General features: G+C 52.5%; 2 protein-coding genes across 2 annotated transcripts in view; one reads left to right on the forward strand and one right to left on the reverse strand.

Moving 5' to 3' along the window:
• The window catches only part of LOC309684387 (olfactory receptor 14A16-like), a gene marked incomplete at both ends in the record, with an annotated part of 210,076 nt that overhangs the window by 178,551 nt on the left and 5,361 nt on the right, over positions 1 to 26,164 (reverse strand). The window lies entirely within an intron of this gene.
• On the forward strand, positions 20,767 to 21,735 carry LOC309684398 (olfactory receptor 14C36-like; the record flags this gene model as incomplete). Its single annotated transcript, XM_082500321.1, has 1 exon — positions 20,767 to 21,735. The coding sequence occupies one exon, from the start codon at positions 20,767 to 20,769 to the stop codon at positions 21,733 to 21,735; it is 969 nt and encodes a 322-aa protein (XP_082356447.1).

The raw sequence follows: 26,164 nt of genomic DNA on the forward strand, positions 1-26,164 counted from the left end.
TGGTGTCCCAGAGGGAATTGGCCATGACTTTGGGGAGAGTTGTGGAGATGGAGCCCAGGTCAAGAACAGAGAGGTTGAAGAGTAAGAAGTACATGGGGGTACCAAGAAGACCGAGTGGATAAGGTCCTCTATAGACAGATTGGAGTAGGCTCACATTCACAAGCCCTGGTCCTCAGAGGGAACTTTAGCCACTCTGATAGCTGTTGGAAGGAAAGCACACAGGCAATCCAGGAGGTTCCTGGAACACATTAACGATTACATCCTTCTCCAAGTGACAGCAGAGCCAATGAGGAGAGATGCCATGCTGGACTTTGTCCTGACCAAGAAAGAGGGGCCCATGGGGAATGTCATGGTCAAGGGCAGCCTTGGCTGCAGTGACCTTGAGGTGGCAGAGTCTGGGATCTTTAAGGTGGCTAGGAGAGCGCACAGTAAGATCGCTATCCTGGACTTCAGGAGATAGACTTTGGCCTCTTCAGGGTACTGCTTGGTGAACTACATTGGGACAAAGCCCTGGAAGGAAGAGGGACCCATGAAAGTTGGCTAATATCCAAGGGCTACCTCAGCCAAGCTCAGGAGCAATACATCCCGGCAAAGAGGAACTCAGGGAAAGACAGCAGGACACCTGCGTGGATGACCAAGTAGGTCCTGGTCAATCTCAAAAAGGAAAAGGAAGCCTACAGAAGGGTTGAAGCAAGGACAGGTATCCTGGAAAGAATTGTCCGAGCAGCGAGAGATCAGGTTAGGAAAGCTAAAGACCAGGTATAGGTGAATCTGGCCAGGCGCATGAGGGCACAGCAGTCCTGGCCTTGGGGTCCCCTCAGGCACCTCATGCGTCTCCCCACTCTCCCCTCCCTGTGCCTGATGAGGCCCTGCTGACTCCCTCGGCACTGCAGCGTCCCTGTGCGTGGACACATTGATTCAGTGCTTTATATTGGTGGACTTCACCTTGGAGGGTGTTTCACCTTCAGAGTCTCCATCCGTTCCAGTCCAAGGGCAAGTGTTGAGTCCCTAATCCCGCCTCTCCTCCCCCGTAAAAGATTCATTTCCAGAATGTCCGGTATATGCCGTCAGTCCTCTCATACATGAAGAAGACTGAGGAGATAATGGGACTGTCTCCCCTTCTATTGGGCACCAAGAAGAGCGCTTTTAAATTTAGAATATTTCGTGCAGTGGAACCCAATAGTACCGTGAGCTTGGCTCCAGAAACATTGAAAAAACAAGAACAGACTCCTTAAAATATTGATTCCTTGAACATGTTCTTGGAAGGAACTTTGGAGGAACAGCCCATCCTTCAGGCACTGCACTTGGGAGGTGCCCTTTTACTGAAGAGCTGTTATCTGTCAGGCCACACCTGCCTCAGTGTTGTGCAAGGGTCAGACACAGTAGGATCAAGCCTCAAGACAAGCAGCGTAAACTCAGAAAATTATCTATAAGCGGGATTATCACGAGAGAAAAAATCAGAATTGCAGCCTAAGATGAGCCTTTGGCAATGTGCAGAGAAGGGGCAGCAGGTCATTGTCAGTGAAACAGTGTCCATTGGGCCTGTTTCCGCAGGGCATCCTTGAGCTCCTGGTTCCTCATGCTGTAGATGAGGGGGTTCACTGCTGGAGGCACCACCGAGTACAACACTGCCACCACCAGGTCGAGAGATGGGGAGGAGATGGAGGTGGGCTTCAGATGTGCAAACACTCCAGTGCTGATAAAGAGGGAGACCACAGCCAGGTGAGGGAGGCATGTGGAAAAGGCTTTGTGCTGCCCCGGCTCAGAGGGGATCCTCAGCACCGCCCTCAGGATCTGCACATAGGACAGCAGAATGAAAACAAAACACACAAATGCTAAACAGGCACTAACCACAATCAGCCCAACTTCCCTGAGGTAGGAGTGTGAGCAGGAGAGCTTGAGGATGTGGGGGATTTCACAGAAGAACTGGTGCAGGGCATTGCCCTGGCAGAGGGGCAGCGAAAATGTATTGGCCGTGTGCAGGAGAGAATTGAGGAACCCACTGGCCCAGGCAGCTGCTGCCATGTGGACACAAGCTCTGCTGCCCAGGAGGGTCCCGTAGTGCAGGGGATGGCAGATGGCAACGTAGCGGTCATAGGCCATGACTGTGAGGAGAGAACACTCTGTTGACATAAAAAAGAGCATGAAAAAGAGCTGGACAGCACAGCCAAAGTAAGAGATATCCTGGGTGTTCCAGAGGGAATTGGCCATGGCTTTGGGGAGCGTGGTGGAGATGGAGCCCAGGTCTATGAGGGAGAGGTTGAGGAGGAAGAAGTACATGGGGGTGTGGAGGCGGTGGTCGCAGGCGATGGTGGTGATGATGAGGCCGTTTCCCAGGAGGGCAGCCAGGTAGATGCCCAGGAAGAGCCCGAAGGTCAAGAGCTGCAGCTCCCGTGTGTCTGCGAACTCCATGAGGAGGAAGTAGGTGATGGAGCTGGTGTTGGACATTTGCTGCCTCTGGGCAGCGGCACCTGTCCAAGAGGGAAACAGAGTAAGTCAATGCAGACTTCTGTAAGGAAAATGAAAGCCATTTCCCGTAGGCTCTGTCTCTGTTGCAAACACTCCCTTTTCATTTTCCAGGAGACCTTCCTCACCTCCATGGCTGGAGCTCTGGTTGGCGTTGGCTGCCTGTGCCGTGAGGAGCAGGGTGCTGCCCACTGGCTGCCGAGGAGTAAGCACTGCTCTGCAGCAGGGAGTTCATAGGGAGGGTGGTGGCAGGAGCCAGTCCAGGTGTTCTGCTTTGGCTGAGGAACCCACACCTAATGCAGATGGGCTTTTCAACATCTGAACCCCCACTGCTATGGAACAGGGATGGCAGAAGGCAGTTGGAGAGGTTTGGGGTATTTTAAAGCTCCCCCATCTCAACTGGGCAGTGTTCTTGGATGTCATAAACCCTCAGCATTTCTGCTGCACTCCAGGAGAACAGAGTGAGTGCTGTGAGACATGAGGATTGCCTGGGGCAGAGAGCAGAGTCAGGGGAGATGGTTTTTCCCTCCATCTTGCACCGTCATGAGATGGAGGGGGATTCGCCTCTTCTATTATGCAATCAGATAGTGCTGAGAGCAGAAGGATCCATCTCAGACTATGAAATGTCTCACCCTTTCTCAAGGTCTCAGAAGCCCACCTCTAGCCAAGGACACCCACGGCTCATTTCACCCACCCAACAGCATTTCCTCAGTCACAGAGTCTCTGTGTTTCTCTGTGGGGCTTTCCGATAACACAAAGGTGCTATGGGACAGGTTGGCATCCTGGAGGGCAGCTCACAGCTTCCATGAACATCCAAAGAACTTACCCAATTTTGGGGATCTCAGTGAGAGATTTAGCAGGGGCTAAAGAGCAGGTGCCACAGATCCCGCTGAGACTGGAAAGGGGATGCTGGTGCTGTCTGTAGCCCCCAGAGCTGGAAACCGAAGACACAGACTCAGGAAAGCTCCTTATCTCTACAGGGATCCCTCCTTTGATCTTTCATTTGAAAGTCCTCTTGGTCACGTGCCACTGCCCACCCAGCCAACCAAGAGAAGAAACAGCAAAAGAAATTTACCTTCACATTAAGGGAACTCATTAAGGGAATATCTTGAAAAGTCCCTCCAGGAATGACCAGAGGCCATCTGGAGGTGTAAAGAGCCCTGACCCACACAGCACCCTCTTCAAAGCAGAAGGACATTGCCCAGCAGGGGTCACTCTTTCCACCCACAGCTTCTCCCCACAGAAGCTACGTGGGAGCTCTCTGGGCAGGCGGAGAGCTGACCCTGGCAGGTGGCAGAGTCCCTGCCCGGCACAACACCCCCGGGGTGCAGGGACCCTGCTGGCAAGGACAGCCCTGCCCACCCCTGCCTGCACACCCACCTTCACAGCCCTTCGACCGTTCCTGGGAGAAGGCAGCTGTCATGCCCTGTGCCTCTGATGGTGCAGCAGGGAAACCCCAATCTAGAGAATGTCCTCTTCTTCCACAGCAGAGAAGTGTGAGCGTCCTCCTGAAAGATCCCAAAGGCTGTGGGAGGTGCAGCTTTTGGAGATCTCTCCAGCTACTGCAGCTGCTCTGCTTTGGGAAGAGTTCTCCCCCCACTCACCCTCAGCATCCTCCCTCTCCAGACTGCCTTCAACCTCTCTCTGCCTCCCTGCTCTGCCCTCGCTGCCTGCAGGCAGTGCCCTCAGCCCTGCTGCGCTGTGCAGAGGAGCTGCTCCTGGGCAGAGCTGTCTCTCTGCAGCGCTGCCCGCTTGCCAGGACCTCCCTCCGTCCCAGCAGCCCGGCCCAGCTCAGCAGCAGAGGACCAGCTGTGGCTTTCTCTGCCTCCTCCCCGCACTGTCCCAATCCCTCGAGGTGTCCCTGCGCCTCCAGGGCTGACAGCTCCTCCAAGGCAGCGGGGTCTCTCCTGGGGAGCAGAGTTTGAAGCACAATGAAGTCATCACTGACTGTCTCTTTCTGAACCGTGGACGGACTGATTCCTGTGGTGGGAATTGCTCTGCCAGATTGTGCGGACCTACAGGAGGCGTCTGTGTTCCCCTCTGGAAACCCCCATTGCTGCCCCATTGCCAGGCAGGGCACGGAGGCAGTGACGGGCCGGGGATCATTCCCACCGGTGCAGGGCAGGGATTGAGCAAAGTCCAATGAGGCATCTCAGCTCTCAGCAGTGTTCCTGAGGCCGGAGGGACATTCTGCTTCTCCGGTGCACCCCACAGACCCACCGGAGGGGGGATTCCTCTTGCCTCACCTCAGCTGCCCTAAATCGGTGTGAGCTCCTTCTCTGAGCTGCCCTGTGAGTAATGGAGACAGAGGCCAGGAGGGAGCTTTTCCGATGCAAACACCGGGTGACATTTGAGGTGCCAGAGGTGGTTCAGGACATGTACAGAGAACTGCAAGCTCTAATGGAGCACTTTTGAGAGACAGGGCAGCATCCGTGGGCACTGGTGGGGAATCCCTTTGGCCAACAGAAAACATAGAAGATCACAGGATCACAGAATCACAGAATGGTAGGGGTTGGAAGGAACCCTTGGAGATTGTCTAGTGCAACCCCCCTGCGAAAGCAGGGTCCCCTACAGCAGGCTGGACAGCAATGCAGCCAGGCGGCTTTTGAATATCTCCACAGAAGGACACTCCACAGCCTCTCTGGGAAGGATGGCCTCCCTCCACCTGCTGGCCACACTCTTTTGTAATGCACCCCAGGAGACCATAGGCCTTCTTGCCCACCAGGGCACATTGCTGGCTTATGGTCAACTTATTGTCCACTAGGCCTCCCAGGTCCCTCTTAGCAAAGCTGCTTTGCAGCAGGTGAACCCCCAACCTTTACTGGTGCATGGGGTTTTTCCTCCCAGGGTGCAGGACTCTACATTTGCCCTCGTTGAATTTCATTATGTTCCTCTCCACCCAACTCTCCAGCCTTTCCAGGTCTCACTGACCGGCCTGCCGTTTCCTGGGTCCTCCTTCCTGCCCTTTTTGAAGACTGGCATGACTTTGGCTCTCCTCAAGTCCTCAGGCACCTCTCCTGTCCCTCGTGACCATTCAAAGATGATGGAGAGCACCTTTGCAATAACATCTGCCAGGTCCCTCAACACCCCTGGGTTCATCCCATCAGGGCGGTGGGTGTCAAGTTTGCCTAAATGATCTCTAACCCGATCCTCCTCAACCAAGGGAAAGTCCTCCTTTTTCCAGACTCTCTCTTCACTCCTGGGTCTGGGATTGCTGAGGGCCGGCCTTAGCAGTAAAGCCTGAAGCAAAGAAGGCATTCAGTAACTGCACCTTCTTTTCATCTTCCGTCACCAGGGCACCCACCTCATTCAGTAGCAGGCCCACATTTTCCCTGGTCTGCCTTTTACTACTGATGTACTTGGAGAAACCCTTCTTATTGTCCTTGACATCCCTGGCCAGGTTTAATTCCAAGTGTGCTTCAGCCTTCCTCGTTGCATCCCTACATACTCTCGCAATGTTTATATACTCCTCCCAAGTCGCCACTCCCTTTTTCCACATTCTGTAAACTTCCCTCTCGCACCTGAGTTTTTTCAGAAGGTCCTTGCTTGTCCATGCAGATTTCCTGCCTCCTCTGCCTGATGTATTACTTAAAGGCATGCACTGATGTTGACCTTGGAGGAAGTGGACCTTTTCTATTAATCAGCTCTCCTGCACCCCCCTTCCTGCCAAAGCCTTTGCCCATGGGTTTCCTCCAAGTATGTCTTTGAAGAGGCCAAAGTCAGATCTCCTGAAGTCCGGGCTTGTAATTCTACTTTTTGCCCTGCTTCTTCCACACAGGATCCGGAACTCCACCATTTCATGGTCACTGCAGCCAAGGCTACCCCCAGCCTTCACATCCCCAACTAGTCCTTCTTTATTTGTGAGTAAGACATCCTGCAGCACACCTCTCCTCGTTGGTTTCCCCACCAACTGTGTCAGAAAGTTCTCATCAATGCTCTGCAGAAATCTCCAGGACTGTGTGTGCCTGGCTGTGTTGTTTCCAGCAAATATCGGGGTGGCTGAGGTCCCCCATGAGAACCAGGGCCTGTGACCAGGAGGCTATTTCCAGCTGTCTGTAGAAGGCCTCATCAACTTCCTCTTCCTGATCTGGTGGTCTGTAGTAAACACCCACAGCAGGGTCTCCCACATTAGCCTGTCCCTTAATTCTTAACGATAAGCTCTCAACACGTTCTTCATCCAGCTGCAGGCAGAGCTCAAGACATTCCAGTTGCTCTGTCCCGTAGAAAGCAACTCCACCACCTCACCTTGCTGGCCTGTCTTTCCGAAAGAGTACATAGCCGTCCGTGACAGCATTCCAGTCCTGCGAGCTATCCCACCATGTCTCTGTAATTGCAATGAGACCATGGTCCTGTGGCCATCATCCCCTCCGGAAGGGTTTTGTTGAAAGGAAGGCTGGGACACTGTCTCAGGGTTTTCACTGAAGGAAGTATTGACCCAGAAGCCTCATCATTTTACTGCTGTCCTTCAGGCCTTGTGCCCAACACATGTTGTTCAGACACATGTCCTTCAACACATCTCCTCCCAGAAATGGAGGAAAGTATGCCAAAGAAAAAATTATCAGGGGATTTGTTGGGAAACAGCACAGGATGGGCTCAAAGATGTCTCCCTTATCTTGTCAATGTCTTCTCTTTCAGCAGTGCGCCGTGCCCAGAGTAGCTGTTCAATAGCAGCTCCAATACCCAGTTCCTCCTTCTGGCATGTGCAGACACTCGGGAGCTGCAGCTCTTGACCTTCTGGCTCTTCCTGGGCATCTACCTGGCTGCCCTCCTGGGAAACGGCCTCATGATCACCGCCATAGCCTGCGACCACCTCCTCCACACCCCCATGTACTTCTTCCTCAACCTCTCTGTTCTTGACCTGGGCTCCATCACCACTCTCCCCAAAGCCATGGCCAATTCTCTCTGGGACACAAGGGCCATCTCTTACTCAGGATGTGCTCTTCAGGTGTTTGGTTGTTTTGGTTTTTTTTTTTTATTTTTCTGTGTTGCAGCAGAGTTTTCTCTTCTCACTTTCATGGCTTACAAACACTACATTGCCATCTGCCGTCCCCTGCACTACGGGACCCTCCTGGGCAGCAGAGCTTGTGTCCACATGGCAGCAGCTGTCTGGGGCAGTGTTTTACCCTATGCTGTGCTGCACACGGCCAATACATTTTCACTGCCCCTCTGCCAGGGCAATGCCCTGCACCAGTTCTTCTGTGAAATCCCCCACATCCTCAAGCTCTCCTGCTCACACTCCTACCTCAGGGAAGTTGGGCTTATTGTAGTTAGTATCTGTTTAGCATTGGGATGTTTTGTTTTCATTGTGGTGTCCTATGTGCAGATCTTCAGGGCTGTGCTGAGGATCCCCTCGGAGCAGGGGCAGCACAAAGTCTTTCCCACGTTCCTCCCTCACCTCCTCATGGCCTCTGTTTGTCAGCACATCAGCGTTTACCCACCTGAAGCCCCTGTCTATCTCACCTCCCTATCCCTTTACCTCGTGGTGTCAGTGCTGTACTCAGTGGTGGCTCCAGCAGTGAACCCCTCATCTACAGCATGACGAACCAGGAGCTCAAGGATGCTCTGAGAAAAATGATGGTTGGATGTTTTTCAGAAGCAACAGAGTGCCTGTTTTCTTCTGCACAGCATTCAGAGTGTAACTCATAGCAGGCCCAGAATGTCTTCTCAGGTTTTTGCTGTGTGTATGTGTGTTTCTTTGTTTTTCTTGTTATAATGTTGTGCTCAGCAAAATTGTATTATTCTTCCCACTTCTAATTCATTGTGTACCTGTAGAATTTGACCCACAGACTGTGTAAATCAGGTGCAGTGCTCTCTGTGTATTCAAACAAAAGGAAGGACCTTGCAGTGACTTGTTTGTCTTAGATCCTTCCTCTGAGACCTCTGTAAAGACACAGGGCAGTGCCTGTGTGCAGAGGTGGAGGGGAACGAGTCCCAGCACAGCAGCACTGCCAGGGCGCACCAGCCTCGGTCTTGCCAGAGCTGCTCTCTTGCCACTTCCAAGATCTCCTTTGGAGCCCTTGTGTAGGTGTAAGGCCTCAGGGGTCACAGTCCTGCTGTGTGGTAGTCCTATGACTGCAGACAGGGACAGGCCATGAGCACTTCTGTGACACAGCTGACCTCTATAACGGCATCTCCATCATGACAGGGGATGTCCTCAGCACAGTGCTTGAAGGCTTCGGTCTTCTTCCAAAGTTGCTCTCAAGAACATGCCCAAGGAATAGACTCTAAAGAGCCTTGTTGCTTTGTTTGTTCTCTTTGGGCTCAGTGCGATGAGATTGTGGTCCCAGGATGGCCTTCTAGGGACTTAGGGCTGGTTCAGGTGTTGCTTGTTGGTGGCCAGGGCCCATGCAGACAGTGAATGGTCTCCAACGAACCTGCCTGGGGCTCTGCAGCAGTTCATAGGGCTGATGGCAGAGCAGCGTTTTTCTGGAGGGACTTGGGAGCTGCCAGAAGAGCACAAGGGATCTGCAGGGACAGCGTGTGCCAGGGAGTCAGCAGTGAATGGTGCCGACTGAGCACGAGCCTGTCCATTGTGGTGTCACCCACAGACAACACACCAAATCTGTGTATGAGCCTGCAAATGAGAGCTCTGCAGCCGCGAGGGAGACAGCTGGCACAGGGAAAGGAGTCTGGCAAGTGATTCATTTTACCCTCAGTGAACTTTCACAGACTGGATCCAGCGCAGCACCCAAACACATCTCACAGCACTGGAGTAAGGCAGGGTACCTCTGAGCACCTTCCATGGCCACATAAGAGCTTGTGTGGGAGGTGCTCAGTGGCAGTGACCACCATCAGCTGGGTCTGCCTCCCAGCCTGACCAGCACAGCCCAGCAGAATCACCCCATTGGTCCTGGGCACCACAGCTCACTTGCTCTGCAGAGCAGCATCACCAGCTCGAGGGCTGTGGGGACCATGGGGACAGGGCGCAGCAATGACTGGCTGAGCCAGCACAGACGTGCTGACCTTGGGAAAAGTCTCTGTGGGCAGGTGGGATGTCCTGGGAAAAGAGCAGGGAATGGTGTGTGTGCAGGGGAGACATGGAAAGAGAAACACTTCGCTGTGCCAGCTTGGGCCAGGTTGCCCTGCGGCTGGGACAGCAGAAGCTGCCAGAGGAGCGCCGGGGCCAGGACTCTGTGCTTTCCTGGGGAGCGCTGCTGGTAACGGGGGCTGCACGCTTCCTGGGATGGGATCTCCAGGACATGACAGCAGAAGAGACACTGCTACTTACCTCTGTTTCCTCCTTGCTGCAGGGCCCAACCAGACGGGGCTGCTCTGCTCGGCTGGGGAGAAGGTAGAGGAGTGGGGATTGCTGGGAAGGACTGGGACGGCTGGGCTCGGAAACGCTGGGGAGGAAGAAACACCAATGTACAGCTAAAGTGTGTGAGCGTGCAGGGTAGGGGCACACAGCAGTGTCCTCACACAGCCCGGGCTCCTGGGAGAGACACACAGGAGCAGCAGAGCAGGGTGATGTCTCTGCCTTTGTTCATGGGACACCCCAGGGAAGCTGCCCCGGGGCAATCGTCACAGGGCACCCACTAACAAGCACCGTTTCCAGGACTGCCCTCTTGCCCAGCTCAGAGAGGTTGTTCTTCCCTCCACAGAGGGACATTGAAAGACGAGGTGTGAAGACCATGTTTGCGTTGTGCAGAGGAGACAGAAGTATACACATTGCATGTGGGTGGTAAGATGAACCCAAGTGAGCACAAACGCCATCAGCTGTTCTTAGGGGTGCCATGAAGGACTGTGGGACAGACGGTGTCTTGAGGTCACTTCACCTGGAGAGTAAGGTCCCCTGGGAAACCCCCATAATGAAGCACTGGAATTTGCATCCTTGAACTGAGGTACCCCTGTTCATTTTTCACGATTTGGGGCATCTCAGATGAGTGAAGAGCAGGAGGACACACCACAGGGCTGAGGTGCCGGCCAGCCTCTGGCACTGGCAACAGGAGGCCAGGGAGACACTACGACTGCTGCAATGCTCTGCCTCTGCCTGTGGAAGGGAAGGACTCGTGTCTCTAAACACCCCTGTGTGTACGAGGTGTGTACGAGGTGTACGAGGAGTGCATGAGGCCAAATGAGGTGGGGACACCTCACAGCCCTGACATTTGTGTGACTGACTTCAGGAACAACCCACACTATCCCAGTGAGGTTCATCTCACCTGCCTTGGACAGGCTCATTACCAATTCCTCTGTCTGCTATGTTATCCCTCCTTGGCTTTCTGGCCAAGAAAGGGGAGGGGGACAATCAAACCTCCTTGATGCAGTTTCCCCTCCTGCAAATGGGGAACATCACCAACACTTGACAAATCTCTTCATCCTCTTTCATGACTTGCCCTGTATCTTCTTGTATTAAAAGGCTGCCAGGCTCTTCCTTGTTGTGCATGATGGGAGGAGGAAGGCCAATGGGCATCAGCTGAAAAACATGAAGAAAATCTTTCTCCCCATCAAGATAGTCAAGCACTGGAGGAGATCTCTCAGAGAGCTTATGTCATCTCTATATTTCATGGAAACATAGAATGGTTTAGGTTGGAGGGGAATTTAAAAACCATCTACTTCCAACCCTACTGCCATAGGCAGGGACACTTCCCACTAGACCAGCTTGCTCAAAGCCCCATCCAGCCTGGCCTTGAACACCTCCAGGGACGGGGCATCCACCACTTCCCTGGGCAACATGTTCCAGTGTCTCACCACCCTTGGAGTAATGAATTTGTTCTTAATATCTAATCTCAGTCTCCCCTCTTTCAGTTTCAAACCGTTATCCCTCATCCTATCGCTACACTCCCTGAAAACAGTGCCTCCCCAGCTCTCCTGTAGGCCCCCTTTAGGTACTGGAAGGCCACAATAAGGTCTCCCCAGAGCCTTCTCTTCTCCAGGCTGAACAACCCCAACTCTCTCAGCCTGTCTTCAGAGGAGAGATGCTCCAGCCCTCTAATCATCTTTGTGAGCCTCCTCTGGACTCACTCCAACAGGTCCATGTCCTTTTTCTGTTGGAGGCTCCAGAGCTGGATGCAGTACTCCAGGTGGAGACTCACAAGAGCAGAGGGGAAGAATCACCTCCCTCGACCTGCTGGCCATGCTGCTTTTAATGACGCTCAGGATGTGCTTGGCTTTCTGGGCTGCAGGCACTCATTTCTGGCTCATGTTGAGCTTCTCATCCACCAACACCTCCAAGTCCTTCTCCTCAGGGCTTCTCTCTATCCATTCTGCACCCAGCCTGTATTTGTGCTTTGGTTGATTTCCTCTTGCAACTCTAAACTTCAAACATTTTTGGTGTTGTTATTCTCTTTGCTTGGTTTTGTCTTGCTTTAATAAGTGATTTCTCAGCGATTTTGTGTGCTGCCTCTGTTTGCAAAGGCAAGTGATCATAAAATTGGGGTGGGATGCATTGGCAGGGACACGGGAGCGTGGTGCCAGTGTAGGTGCCTGGGACCCTCTGCCCAGGCTCCAGCTGCACCTTCCCAGGGGCTCTGGTCTCCAGCAGCTCCTCTGGGACAGCGGCCAGGCCCAGACAGGTGCTTCGGAGACACAGGGTCCTCTGGAGGAACCACTGGGTACTGATGGTCAGACAGCGGAGCGCTGCCTGGAAGCCTGAGACATTTTGACATGTGTATGAGCACGACCTCATCAGCTAAAACAAGAGAATACTTTTAATAAACATTCAGTCTTCTCCCATGAGATGTAGATGAGGAGTTTTCAGGATGTCCGCTGACAGCAAGACGAGAGCTACTGACCTTTCCCTCTCTTTGCATTGTCAGGACTCTCTCTCTCAGCCTCTGAATTTAATCTCCCTCACCTTTCACGTATTTCCACCTATCCTAAAGGAAGTGACCATGTCTGAAGGCACCTTTCCAGCAGTGCACGTGCACAGAAGCACTTGTGATTGCTCTCTACATTTCCCTTTCCCTTCCTCTTTCATCATTAGGAACACCTCTCAACAATCCCACTGCTGCTTTGAGCTTCAGGCAGTTAAAATTTGTCTTTCAGTAGTCTGTTGAATTCTGGGTTTAGGACATCTCTTCATTTGTTCTTATTTCCGTAAGAACAGGTTCAACAAGACTTCAGGTTCAACAAGGTTTCAGGTTCAACAAGGCCAAGTTCCGGGTCCTGCCCTTGGGCCACCACAACCCCATGGACACTAAAGGCTTGGGGCAGAGGGGTTGGAAAGATGCCCGGCAGAAAAGGACCGGCAGATATGAGCCGGCAGTGTGCCCAGGTGGCCAAGAAGGCCAACAGCATCCTGGCCTGTGTCAGGAATAGTGTGGCCAGCAGGACTAGGGAACTGACCATCCCCCTGTACCGGGCACTGGTGAGGCCCCACCTCGAGTACTGTGTTCAGTTTTGGGCCCCTCACTACAAGAAGGACATTGAGGTGTTGGAGCGTGTCCAGAGAAAGGCAACGAAGCTGGTGAGGGGTCTGGAGGACAAGTCTTGTGGGGAGCGGCTGAGGGAGCTGGGGTTGTTTAGCCTGGAGAAGAGGAGGCTGAGGGGAGACCTTATTGCTCTCTACAGTTCCCTGAAAGGAGCTTGTAGAGAGGTGGGGGCTGACCTCTTCTCCCTAGTGACAAGTGATAGGATGAGAGGAAATGGGTTCAAGTTATGCCAGGCAAGGTTTAGATTGGATATTAGGAATTTTTGTTTCACTGAAAGGGTTATCAAGCATTGGAATAGGCTGCCCAGGGAGGTGGTGGATTCAACATGCCTGGAGGTGTTTAAAAAGGGGTAGATGTGGTACTTGGGGACATGGTTTAGAAGTGGTTCTGCCAGGGTAGGTTAATGGTTGGATTTCATGATCCTAAACGTGCCTTCCAGCCTCAACAATTCTATGATTCTATGATTCTATTCTATGAAATCCATGCTGATGTTTCTTGGACATGTTCTTCTGTTATCGGTGCCCAGAAATGTCACCAAGGAGGGCTCTGACTGATGGCACAACACTCCTCACCAAAGTGAGCTTGGACAGCCAGTGGCTCCCTGGGTTGCACATTTGGACTCTTTCAAAGACAGGTGCTACACTTGCTTGTCCTCTTTCACCAGAGACCTCTGCAATCCCATGACCTTTCAAAAGGGATATTCCAAAGAAATATTGATCTTCCCCTGTAACCTCATTACCACTCTTCTCCCTGGTACACACTGTGTGTACTTTCTCTAATCTTTCAGATGCTTACCCTTCTCCTGAGACAATGTTCATTTCTAAAGTCATCTTTGCAGATGCAGACTCTCTGGGCAAAGGCCCTTTCCATTCTTCGCCAGTTTTCTCCTCCCCTTACTCTTTCTTCACTCAGATACCTCTCACCTGTGCTGCTGCTGTGACTTTCAAGGAGTTCAAAGCTTGCCTGTCTTTCAACAATCTAATTGTCTCCTCAGCCAACTCCTTAATTGTGTTTATATCTGTCTTGACTATCTACCTTCCTAAACTCTTTCTCATAAGAACTCCCTTGTAGAAAGGCAGCCTCATTAGAGGTAGCTTGTCCTGAGCGTGTGATTGTGGACTGTGTGTTATTGTTTAGGAAATCTGATTATGCTTTACTTTTCTTGTCTTACAAACAGGAAAAGTTCTCCTGCGCCTGGGTGCAGCCAGGGCTCTGAGGAGCGCAGGTGGGAGATGGGGCAATGGAGCTGTGACATCCAGCTGCAGACTTCAGTGGAGAAGTCTGATGCAAGGACCAGGGGTGTCAGTCCCAGGTGGCCAATGTCAGAAATGGGGAGGGTGGGGAGGTGAGGAGCAAAGCTGTCCTACAGTGTCAGACCTCCAGGGACTGCTTCTCCTCCCTGTCCAGACCCCCTGAAGGGACACCCTGTATCCAGAACAATCAGAGAATTCTTCTATCCTAATCATAAGTGATAATCAGGAGTAATATAGTATATCCTTTAAAATGAAAAAGACATTTTTCTTAGGTGCACTTTGAAATCTCCTCCTTAACTACACTCTGAAACCTCTCTAATTGGCTGTACAAGTCTTGAAGATTTGAAGAAAATTACAAGAACGATGAACACCTTGTTAGGGCTTTTTGTCTTTTAATGAGCCCCACGGTGTATTTGGTGCTGAGTCCATGAGCCTCAGGCACTGAGAGAAGATTGAACAAAGTGCTCCAGAAGTCCAAGTCAGAAGCAAAGTACCTTGAAGCCTTGATTGGCCCCACTGAGGGTCGTTACTGCCAAAGCCTCCCCATGGGCTCGTTAGAGGAGATAACTGGAGGCTGTGGCTGCAGGTAGGCAAAGGCACTGGGCAGGTGGCTGTAATGCTGAGGAACCCCTTGGCTTGGTTGATGCAGCAGAAAGGCCAACCCCTGACCCCCAGGCCCTGGGAAGGCAGGTCCTGCCCCTCACTGGTGGCTCAGGGCTCTTCCTGGGGGCCGTGGGGTGTGAGGGTGAGCGAGGCTGAGTGTAGGAAAATTCTGTGACACCTCCTGCCCTCCCAAAAAGGGGCAAGGACAAAACAAAATCCAGAGTCCCAAAAGAATCACAGAATCATTGAGAATTGCAAAAGACCTTTAGGATCATAGAGTCCAACTGTAAACCTAACACTGCCAAGTCCACCACTAAACCATGTCCCTATGTGCCACGTCTACACATCCGTTAAATACCTCCAGGGATGGTGACTCAACCACTTCCCTGGGCCGCCTGTTCCAGTGCTCGAAAGCCCTTTAGCTGACGAAATTTTTCCTAATACGCAATGTAAATCTCCCCTGGAGAAACTTGAGGCCATTTCCTCAAGTCCTCTCTCTCATTACTTGGGAGAAGAGACCAACCCCCACCTCGCTACAACGTCCTTTCAGGGAACCGTAGAGAGCGAGAAAGTCTCCCCTCAGCCTCCTCTTCTCCAGGCTAAACAACCCCAGTTCCCTCAGCCGCTCCTCACAAGACTTGTCCTCCAGACCCCTCACCAGCTTCATTGCCTTTCTCTGGACACGCTCCAACACCTCAATGTCCTTCTTGTCATGAGGGGCCCAAAACTGAACACAGTACTCGAGGTGGGGCCTCACCAGTGCAGAGTACAGGGGGACGATCACTTTCCTAGTCCTGCTCACCACACTCTTACTGGTACAAGCCCGGATGCTGTGGGCCTTCATGGCCACCTGAGCACACTGCCAGCTCATATTCAGCCACCAACACCCCCAGGTCCTTTTCTGCTGGGCATCTTTCCAGCCACTCTGCCCCAAGCATGTAGCGCTGCATGAGGTTGTTGTGACCCAAGGGCAGGACCCGGCTCTTGGCCTTGTTAAACCCCACACCATTTGCCTCGGCCCATGGATCCAGCTTGTGCAGATCCCTCTGCAGAGCCTTCTGACACTCAGGCAGATCAACACTCCCACCTTAATTGGTGTCATCTGCAAACTTACTGAGGGGGCACTCCACCCCCTTGTCTAGATCGTTGATAAAGTTGATAAAATGTTATGAAAAAAGCATTTTCTCATCTCCTTTGGGTAATTAAAAGCCCTTGAAACATGGTGGAACCCGACTAGATACATCCCTCTGGGCAGAACACTATGCGTTCACCAAGTTCCTTCAAGCCCAACTACTCATCTCAGTTATTACCCATCTACTTATCCACCCAATCAGACCATAATGTCCTAACTGGACACAAGAATACTGTGGGGAATGAGGCTGATAGCATAGTGTTCGGCGCAGAGTCTAGTTGGAGGCCTGTAGTAGCAGTGCTCCCCAGGGGTCAGTACTGGCCAGTCTTGTTCAACATGTTAGTCAACGTCCTGGATGAGGGCACAGAGTGTACCCTCAGCAAGTTTGCTGACATCTGTTGGAAGGGTAACACAGCAGGGCATAGGCAGTCCAGGAGGTTCTTGGATTGTATTGCCAATGTCTTTCTCCCAGTGGTAGGGGAGCCAACGAGGAGAGGAGCTCTGCTGGACCTTGTCCTTACCAACAAGGAAGGGCTGGTAGGCAGTGTCAAGCTCAAGGGCAGCCTGGGCTGCCATGACCATGAAATGGTCGAGTTTGAGATCCTCAAGGCAGTGAGGAAGGTGCGCAGCAAGCTGACCACCCTGGGCTTTAGCAGAGCTGACTGTGGCTCCTTGATGCAACTGCTCAGTATAGTGCCATGGGATGAAGCGCTGGAGGGAAGAAGGGCCCAAGTAAGCCAGTTAATATTCAAGGCTCACCTCCTCCAAGCTCAGGAGTCATGCATCCCTACAAAGAAGAAGGCAGGCAGAAAAGCCAGGAGTCCTACATGGATGAACAAGTTGCTCCTGGACATGCTCACAAGCGAAAAGGAGGCCTATAGGGGGTGGAAACAGGGGCGGGAAGCCTGGGAGGAATACAGAGAAATTGTTCAAGCAGCCCGGGATCAGGTGAGGCAAGCTAAAGCCCAGATTGAACTAAATCTGGCCAGGGGCATCAAGACAAACAAAAAATCCTTCTTTAAGTATGTCGGTGAGAAAATAAAGACTAGGGAAGATGTGGGCCCTCTCCGGAAGGAAATGCAAGAACTGGTCACCCGGGACAGAGACAAAGCTGAGGTCCTCAATGACTTTCTTGCCTCAGTCTTCACTGGCAAAGACTGCAGCCGCACTGCCCATGATGCAGAGGGCAAAGGCAAGGAGTGGGAAAATGAAGAACCACCCCCTGTAGGTGAAGATCATGTATAAACCACCTGAGGAACCTGAAGGTGCACAAGTCCATGGGACCTGATGAGACACATCCGCGGGTCCCGAGGGAACTGGCAGATGAAGTTGCTAAGCCACTGTCCCTCATATTTGAGAAGTCGTGGCAGTCTGGTGAGCTTCCTGCTGACTGGCCAAGGGGAAACATAAGCCCTGTTTTCAAAAAGGGAAATAAGGAAGACCTGGGGGACGACAGGCCAGTCAGTCTCACCTCTGTGCCTGGCCCGATCATGGAGTGGATGATCCTGGAAACTCTGCTGAGGCACATAGAAAATAAGGAGGTGATAGGTAGCATCCAGCATGGCTTCACCAAGGGCAAGTCATGCCTGACAAAATTTGATGCCCTTCTATGAACGGGTTACATAGTCTATGTTACATGTCTATGTCCTTTGCCATGCCAGCCTTTCCTACCAGGGTAGTGTTTTCAAATCCTATGAAAAAGAACACTTGCATCTTCTCCAGGTCCTTAAAAACATGATAAACAGGGCAGGTGGCAGGACAAACCCTTGCAGGAGGTTTCAAGCTAGATGCCTCAATGCAGAGTACCACGCATTGACCACACACCTCTGAGCCAAATCAGCCGTCTGGTTAGTTACCCATCTACTTATCTACCCATGCAAGCCATGACATCCTAATTCGGGCACAAGCATATTGTGGGGGAAGATGTTGAAAACTTTGCTGACTTCCAACTTAAAAGACCAGCACTGCTCTCCCTGCGCTGAGCAATCCTGTTCTTCCATCACAGGAAGCAGAGAATGGTGGGACACAAGCTGCCCTGGGTAAATCCAGGGTTCAGACAACCACAAATGGGTTCTGAGGGGACGCACTCCGGGGCACAGCCTTGAGTTCCCCTGTTTATCCATTGGCCATTTTTATAAAAGAGCATGCACTATTTGGATGCTGCCAGTCATCAGGGAGTTCCCTCCCTCAACCTCCATGGCCTTTCAATGATTACGGAGTGTCATTGGACACGTTGGGACATTGGCTTACCCTGTCATCTCCCTCAGCTGCCACCCCTCCTGTCCCATAGACTGGTAAGGATTGTCTTAGTTAAGGTGACTTGGGAACAATCCACTGCTGGTGGTGTTCCTTCAGATTCCTGCCCCGAGTCTCAGAGCCCTGGGAGACCTTGCTGGGGCAGACTGAGGCAAAGAGGATGTAGAGAATCTCCGATATAGCTCCACCCGCTCTATGAAACGCAGCAGTGGCTTTGTTTCTCCTTGAGCACCTCCTGAAGGAGTAAACACTCATTCTGGTGCCCTTGAATTGCCTTTCAGGATAGACTGAATTACGATCTGGACTATAGCTGAGCTTGGAGGAGGCTGTCCTTGAAGACCAGCTGGACTGAGCTCTGCCACCATGTCACAGCTCTGTCTGCCACAGGAACGGCTCCAGCTCATCCTGTCTGTGCCCCTGGCTGAGATCATTGCTGCACGTTTGGGCTGAAGCCCCCCAGCTGTGGCACCAGGCAAGCGGTGACTTGCCATAAGGAATCCTGTTACCAAGAGTCCAAGACCCCGTATGTGTTACTGATGGGACAAGAAGAGGGGGTACTCATGGCCAGCTCTTCTTCTGCTGGGAGAAATGACACAGCTGGAAGTAGGTGTCTCTCCCCAGCTGACAGAGGGAACATGAGAGATTGCATCAGTCTTTTACACAGGCGGTTCCCCTGGAGCCCCAGGGACACCTCCAGGGAGCCCAGAGGGGACAGAGAGAGTGCCAGCGTGGGCTGGTCCTCTGCTGCTGAGCTGGGCCGGGCTGCTGGGCCGGAGGGAGCTCCTGGCAAGCGGGCAGCGCTGCAGAGAGACAGCTCTGCCCAGGAGCAGCTCCTCTGCACAGCGCAGCAGGGCTGAGAGCACTGCCTGCAGGCAGCGAGGGCAGAGCAGGGAGGCAGAGAGAGGTTGAAGGCAGTCTGGAGAGGGAGGATGCTGAGGGCTCACTGTGGGGGAGAAATCTTCATAGCCCTTGACATGGTAAGTCTCTGGGTTAGGGCAATTGCAGCTGCAGTTCCTGGAAAGATGTCCAAAAGCTGCTCCTCCCATGGTCTATGGGATCTTTCAGGAGGACTCCGACACTTCCTCTAGTGTAGAGGTGAAGTACGTGCTCCAGAGCAGGGATGCCCTGCTGTGCCTCCAGAGGGACAGGGCACGATGGCTGCCTTCTCCTTAGGACCACTGCCATGTGTGAAGGTGGGTGTGCAGGCAGGGGTGGGCAGGGCTGTCCTTGCCAGCAGGGTCCCTGCACTCCAGGGGCTGTGTGCCGGGGCAGGGACTCTGCTGCCTGCCAGGGTCAGCTCTCCCCCTCCCACGGAGGTGCTGTGGGGAGAAGGTGTGTGTGGAAGGATCAACTCCTTGCATGGCAGGGTCCTGGTGTTGCCGAGAGAGAACTGCGTGGGTCAGGGCTGCTCACAGCTGAAGGGCAGTGGCAGAGGAAACTTTTCAAGAAGAACCTCAAGGCAGGGGCTACCTGAAAGGGAAGGAGTTTGTGCTTTCAGTCTTCTGCCTTTTTTTTTTTTTTTTTTTTTTTTTTGGGGGGGGGGGGGGTGAGACGTGGAGATTTGTCTCCCCGTTCTTCAGAAGGCACAGAGCCTCCAAATCTTTTTCACTTCGAGGTGAATAAATCAGGGAGTAAGAAAATCCATATGCTACAGCTTACAGAGAGCACCCAGCATCACCTTTCCAGCCTTATCAGCGTTGGTCAGATGTTCCTGTCAGAGCCTGCACCCACAGAAATGCTCCTGGGCAGTGTTCTGCTGCCAGGAGGTGTCTGCGGGACAGAGCTGAGCACACAGCGTCTGTGATGGGTTCTGTGTGCACTGCCGGTGAGGAGACGCGCTGCCAGAGAAAGAGCTCCCAGCAGGGACAGCTCCAGGCAGCAGAGCCCTGGGCTGGGAAAGAGAGGGAGCAGCTCCCATGTGCCTTGGGAGGGTGATTCGGGCACCTTCCTGCCATCTCCTGTAATGAGGGCGCCTTCTACTGAAAATCCCATGGTCTCCTCTTACGCCCAGCAAAGCTTCTGACATCAAGGCTCTGGGGTTTCTGGCTGAGGTGCCTCCTCAGCAGCCACACACCAAGGAGGAGAAACTCCTTAGTTCTATGGGTCTCTGTCTTCTCTCAGCAGGAGCATTTCTCCACCTTCCCCTCCTGTCCATGCTGCTCTTGTTCTTACATCCATACTCTCTAGTAAGAGGGGGTTCAGGTGTGGCTCACACGCCAACACTGCCATGCAGCTGTGTCCGTGGGACCAAAGTTCTTCAAACCACCCAAACCTGTGGGGCTGTGGAAAATGCAGTGTGGAGCTGGGGGGTGAGCTGGCTCTGCTGAGATCACTGCACTTTGAGCACTTGTGGGAGTTTCCCTGGCATTCTCCTGCTGGAAAATGCTGACCAGCTTGTCTTCATGACACAGGGATTACCGATGAGGCAAACGGTGACTTTCAGAAGCTGCCCCACCTTTCCCAGATGCCCACTGCTGTCAAGCAGGGGTGACTGCTCTGGAGCCCATGGGCAGAAGCCTCCTCCTCATGTCGTGTTTGGCCAGAACAAAGCAGAGCTCAAAACTTGGGGAAATCAAAAGGTCCTAATCAAAAGGACACAGGGAATGTGAAGAGACTTGCTCAGCGCAGCCCTAACTTCTGAGTGTGCTTTCCTCCTTTGGCAGACCCTCATGAACAAAGGGATCAGATGTCCAACAGCAGCTCCATCACCCACTTCCTCCTCCTGGCGTTCGCAGACACACGGGAGCTCCAGGTCTTGACCTTCTGGCTCTTCCTGGGCATCTACATGGCTGCCCTCCTGGGAAACGGCCTCATCATCACCGCCATTGCCTGCGACCACCGCCTCCACACCCCCATGTACTTCTTCCTCTTCAGCCTCTCCCTCTTTGACCTGGGCTCCATCTCCACCACTCTCCCCAAAGCCATGGCCAATTCCCTCTGGAACATCAGGGCCATCTCCTATGCAGGGTGTGCTGCTCAAGTCTTTCTGTTTGTCTTTTTCATTTCAGCAGAGTTTTCTCTTCTCACAGTCATGGCCTATGACCGCTACGTTGCCATCTGCCATCCCCTACACTACGGGACCCTCATGGGCAGCAGAGCTTGTGTCCGCATGGCAGCAGCTGCCTGGGGCAGTGTTTTACCCTATGCTGTGCTGCACATGGCCAATACATTCTCACTGCCCCTCTGCCAGGGCAATGCCCTGCACCAGTTCTTCTGTGAAATCCCCCACATCCTCAGGCTCTCCTGCTCAGATGCTTACCTCAGGGAAGTTGGGCTTCTTGTTGTTAGCGCCTGTTTGGCCTTTGGGTGTTTTATTTTTATTTTGGTCTCCTATGTGCAGATCTTGAGGGCTGTGTTGAGGATCCCCTCGGAGCAGGGACGGCACAAAGCCTTTTCCACGTGCCTCCCTCACCTGGCCGTGGTCTCCCTCGTTATCAGTACTGCCATGTTTGCTAACCTGAAGCCCCCCTCCATCTCCTCCAAATCCCTGAATCTGTTGGTGTCATTCCTGTACTCAGTGGTGCCTCCAGCAGTGAACCCTCTCATCTACAGCATGAGGAACTGGGAGCTCAAGGATGCCCTAAGGAAATGGATGACTGGTTTCTTTTCAGAAGCAGAAATGAACTGCCCATCTTGTTCTGTATCTCACTCATAATGTAATACATTACAGGCCCAGACTCTCTTTGGAAAGTTTTTTCCTTTTGTTTCCTTGGTGTTTGGCTTTTCATGGTTGTATGAATGCTGTCAACAAAAGAACAGAGTCTTCCTTTATCCTATTTCTATATCAGCATCTGCCTGTCTTGTGTGAACCAGAGACCTTATGCAAATAAGGAGCTGCTCTCTCTGTGTGTTTAAACAAAATAAAGGGCCCTGCACTGACTTGTTTGTCTGAGACCCATTCTCCAAGATGTTCTCTATAGCTGCAGGGGCCTCATCTGTGTGCTGAGGTGGAGGGGGCAGGAGCCACCCGAGCTGGGTCTGCCTCCCAGCCTGACCAGCATGGCCCTGGGCACCACAGCCCCCGGCTCTGCAGAGCCGCACCACCAGCTCGGGGGCTGTGGGACGCCTGGAGAGGGGTGCGGGAACAGCTGGCCAGGCCAGCACGGATGAGCTCTCTCGGGAAAAGGCTCTGAGGGGAGATGGGCTGTGGCGGGAGAAGAGCAGGGCACCGCGTGTGTGCAGGGCAGACATGGCAAGAGGAACCCTTACCTGCGGTGGGGCAGCTCGGGGCAGGCTGCCCTGTCCCTGGGACTAAAGGACCTTCCTGAGGGTGCCCTGGGCCAATTCTCTCATGCCATCCTGGGAGGACATTTGGCAGGGGGGGCTGCAAGCTGCCTGGGGTGGAGATCTCCTCAGCATGAAGGCTGGGTGGACAGTATCACTGGCCTGCACATCCTGCTGTGGGACCAGTCCCAATGGGGCTGCTCTGCTGGTCTGTGCTGGGGAGAGGGCAGGAGATAGCCAGGTTCAGGGAGTGTCTGGGCTGGTGGGGATGGGAAGTGCCCCAGAGAGGAAAACCCCAGGGAAGAGCTGAAGTGTGGGAGTGTGCAGGGTGGGGACACACAGCAGTGTCCTGGCACAGCCGGGCTCCTGCGAGAGACATGATGGACCAGACGAGCAGGGTCTGGGCTGTGCCTGTGCCCACTGGACACCCCGGCGAGGTTGCCCCAGGGTCATCATCACAGAATCACAGTATCACAGAAACTCCTATATTGGAGAAGACCTGTAAGATCACATAGTCCAATCATTAAAACCTGTCAAACCTGATCTCCTTCTATGACAAGGTGACCCACTTAGTGGTGGAGGGAAAAGCTGTGGATGTTATCTACCTGGATTTTTGCAAGGCTTTTGACACCGTTTCCCATAGCATTCTCCTGGAGAAACTGGCTGCTCATGGCCTGGACAGGTATACTCTTCGTTGGGTAAAAAACTGGCTGGATGGCCGTGTCCAGAGAGTGGTGGTAAATGGAATTAAATCCAGTTGGTGTCCAGTGACAAGTGGTGTCCCCCAGGGATCTGTTCTCTCTCAGGCTGGGGCATGTTCTCTTTAATATCTTTATCAATGATCTGGATGAGGGGATCGAATGCACCTTCAGTAAGTTCGCAGACGACACTAAGCTAGATGGGCGTGTTGATCTGCTTGAGGGTAGATTGGCTCTGCAGAGGGATCTGGACAGGCTGGACAGATGGGCAGAGGCCAATGGTATGAGGTTCAACAAGGCCAAGTGTCGGGTCCTGCACTTGGGTCACAACAGCCCCATGCAACGCTACAGACTGGGGGCGGAGTGGCTCGAAAGCTGCCTGGCAGAAAATGACCTGAGGGTGTTGGTGGACAGCCGGCTGAGCATGAGCCAGCAGTGTGCCCAGGCAGCCAAGAAGGCCAACAGCATCCTGGCCTGCATCAGGAATAGTGTGGTGAGCCGGACTAGGGAAGTAATCATCCCCCTGTACTCGGCACTGGTGAGGCCTCACCTCGAGTACTGTGTTCAGTTTTGGGCCCCTCACTACAAGAAGGACATTGAGGTGTTGGAGCGTGTCCAGAGAAGGGCTACAAAGCTGGTGAAGGGTCTGGAGGACAAACCTTATGAGGAACGACTGAGGGATCTGGGGTTGTTTAGCCTGGAGAAGAGGAGGCTGAGGGGAGACCTTATCACCCTCTACAACTACCTGAAAGGAGGTTTTAGAGAGATGGGAGCTGACCTCTTCTCCCTGGTGACAAGTGATAGGACAAGAGGAAATGGGTTCAAGTTATGTCAGGGCAGGTTTAGATTAGATGTTAGGAAGCATTTTTTCACTGAAAGGGTTATTAAACATTGGAATAGGCTGCCCAGAGAGGTGGTGGATTCACCATCCCTGGAGGTGTTTAAGAAAAGGGTAGATGAGGTGCTTAGGGACATGGTTTAGAAGTGGTGGTGTTTTTATCAGGGTAGGTTAACGGTTGGACTTGATGATCTTAAAGGTCCCTTCCAACCTCACTAATTCTATGATTCTATGATTCTATGATTACCCTAACACAGACAAGCCCATCACTAAACCATGTCCCTCAGCACTATCTCTACACAACCCTTAAACACCTCCAGGGATGAGGACTCCACCACCGCCCTGAGTAACGCATTCCAATGCCTGATGACCCTTTCAATAAAGAAATTATTCCTAATATCCAGTTGAAACTTCCCTTGGTGCAAATTGAACCATTTCCTCTTGTTCTAACACCTGTTACCTGACAGAACAGGTGGACCCCCACCTCTCTGCAACCTCCTTTCAGATCGTTTTAGAGAGCGATAAGGTCTCCCCTCACCCTCCTTTTCTCCAGGCTAAACAACCCCGGTTCCCTCAGCCACTCCTCATAAGACATGTGCTCCAGACCCCTCACCGGTTTCGATGCCCTTCTCCGGACACGCTCCAGTGCCTCAATGTCCTTCTTGTGGTGAGGGCCCAAAAACTGAACACAGTACTCAAGATGCGCCCTCCCCAGTGCCCAGTACAGGGGGAAAATCAGGACTACACTAGTCCTGATACAGGCCAGGATGATGGTGGCCGCCTTGGCCACCTGGGCACACTGCTGGCTCACGTTCAGCTACTGTCAACCAACAGAGGTCCCTCTCTGCTGAGCAGCTTTCCAGACACTCCTTCCCAAGCCTGTAGCATTGGCGGGGGTTGTTGTGGCCAAAGTGTGAGAGGTGGCGTTTGGCCTCATTGAAACTCCTACAGTCTGCCTTGGCCCATGGGTCCAGTCTGTCCGAATCCCTCTGCAGAGCCTCCCTACCCTCAGGCAGATCAACACTCCCCCCAGCTTGGTGTCATCCGCAAACTGACTGAGGGTGCGCTCCATCCCCTCATCCCGATCATTGATGAAGACGTTAAACAGGACTGGCCCCAGCACTGAGCCCTGGGGGACACCACTCCTGACCGCCCGCCAACTGCAATTAACTCCGTTTACCACCACTCTCTGGGCACGGCCTTCCAGCCAGTTTTTTACCCAGCAAAGCGTGTGCCCATCCGAGCCATGAGCAGCCAGTTTCTCCAGGAGAATGCTGTGGGAAACAGTGTCAAAGGCTTTACTAAAGTCCAGATAGACAACATCCACAGCTTTTCCCTCATCCACTGAGCGGGTGACCACGTTGTAGAAGGAGATCAGGTTAGTCAAGCAGGACCTGCCTTTCATAAATGCCTTTGATAATGTGGCACTGAGTTCCACCTGTCTGTATCAGATTTTATCCCACAGTGAGGGTCTGCAAAACTAGAAAGGGCTACTGCGAATGTGTCAAGAGAATTAGAAAAAGCCATTAATGAGGGCAGACAGTATGACAGCCTTAGAGGAAGAAATCAAATTATTATCAAAAATGGTAATATAGAAAGTCTTAGCTCTAGAGCACCCTTTAGAAGTACAGGACACAGTAGGTGCGTTCTTGAATAAGAGCTGCTGGGGTTTTTATGTCAGTCAAGACCACAAAAACAAAACTGAGAGAAACAAGAGAAAGACTCATTTAAAAATATTACACAAAATAGGGTAGGGATCTCCCCTAAATCTCTTTGGGTGGCTAACCTCTTGGCTCCCAGACTTAGGAACAGGACTGTGAACTGAAAGGATTTGGGTTGTTGTATTCACTCTCTTGTTTTGCTTTCTAATTAGATGGGTGTGTATTACCTTATGAACTTGATTTACGACTTAAATAATGAAGAGTATAGTGTGACCCTGACGGTGAAAGGAAAAGGAGGGACTGTTAGGAAAATCTCATTCCCGAACTATTGTAACAATTACTCTTTAGAGTACGAAATTGTATGAACTTTCTTAAGATATACAGCGTTTCTATTGCGTACTGCATAGCCATGGTTCAGTCAGCATGACTACAGGACCCAGCTCATTGTCGGGAGGAGAAGACAGCCCCCAGCCTGAAGAAGAAAGGATACTCCAGCACTGCCCGGATGACGCCAGCCTCCCAGCCCCTCTGACACCCCTGTGAAACCCTCCCCTGATCTGGCATCAGAGATAAGGAACTGCAGCGAGACCGACTCCAGGGACGTCTCCATTAGGAGAGCAGCAGGTGGATGATGATGCCACAGCATGAGTTGCTTTGCCAAAC

This window comes from Vanellus vanellus (genome assembly GCF_965231255.1).
Source record: "Vanellus vanellus genome assembly, contig: HAP1_SCAFFOLD_70, whole genome shotgun sequence".
In the NCBI taxonomy this organism is placed as follows: Eukaryota; Metazoa; Chordata; class Aves; order Charadriiformes; family Charadriidae; genus Vanellus; species Vanellus vanellus.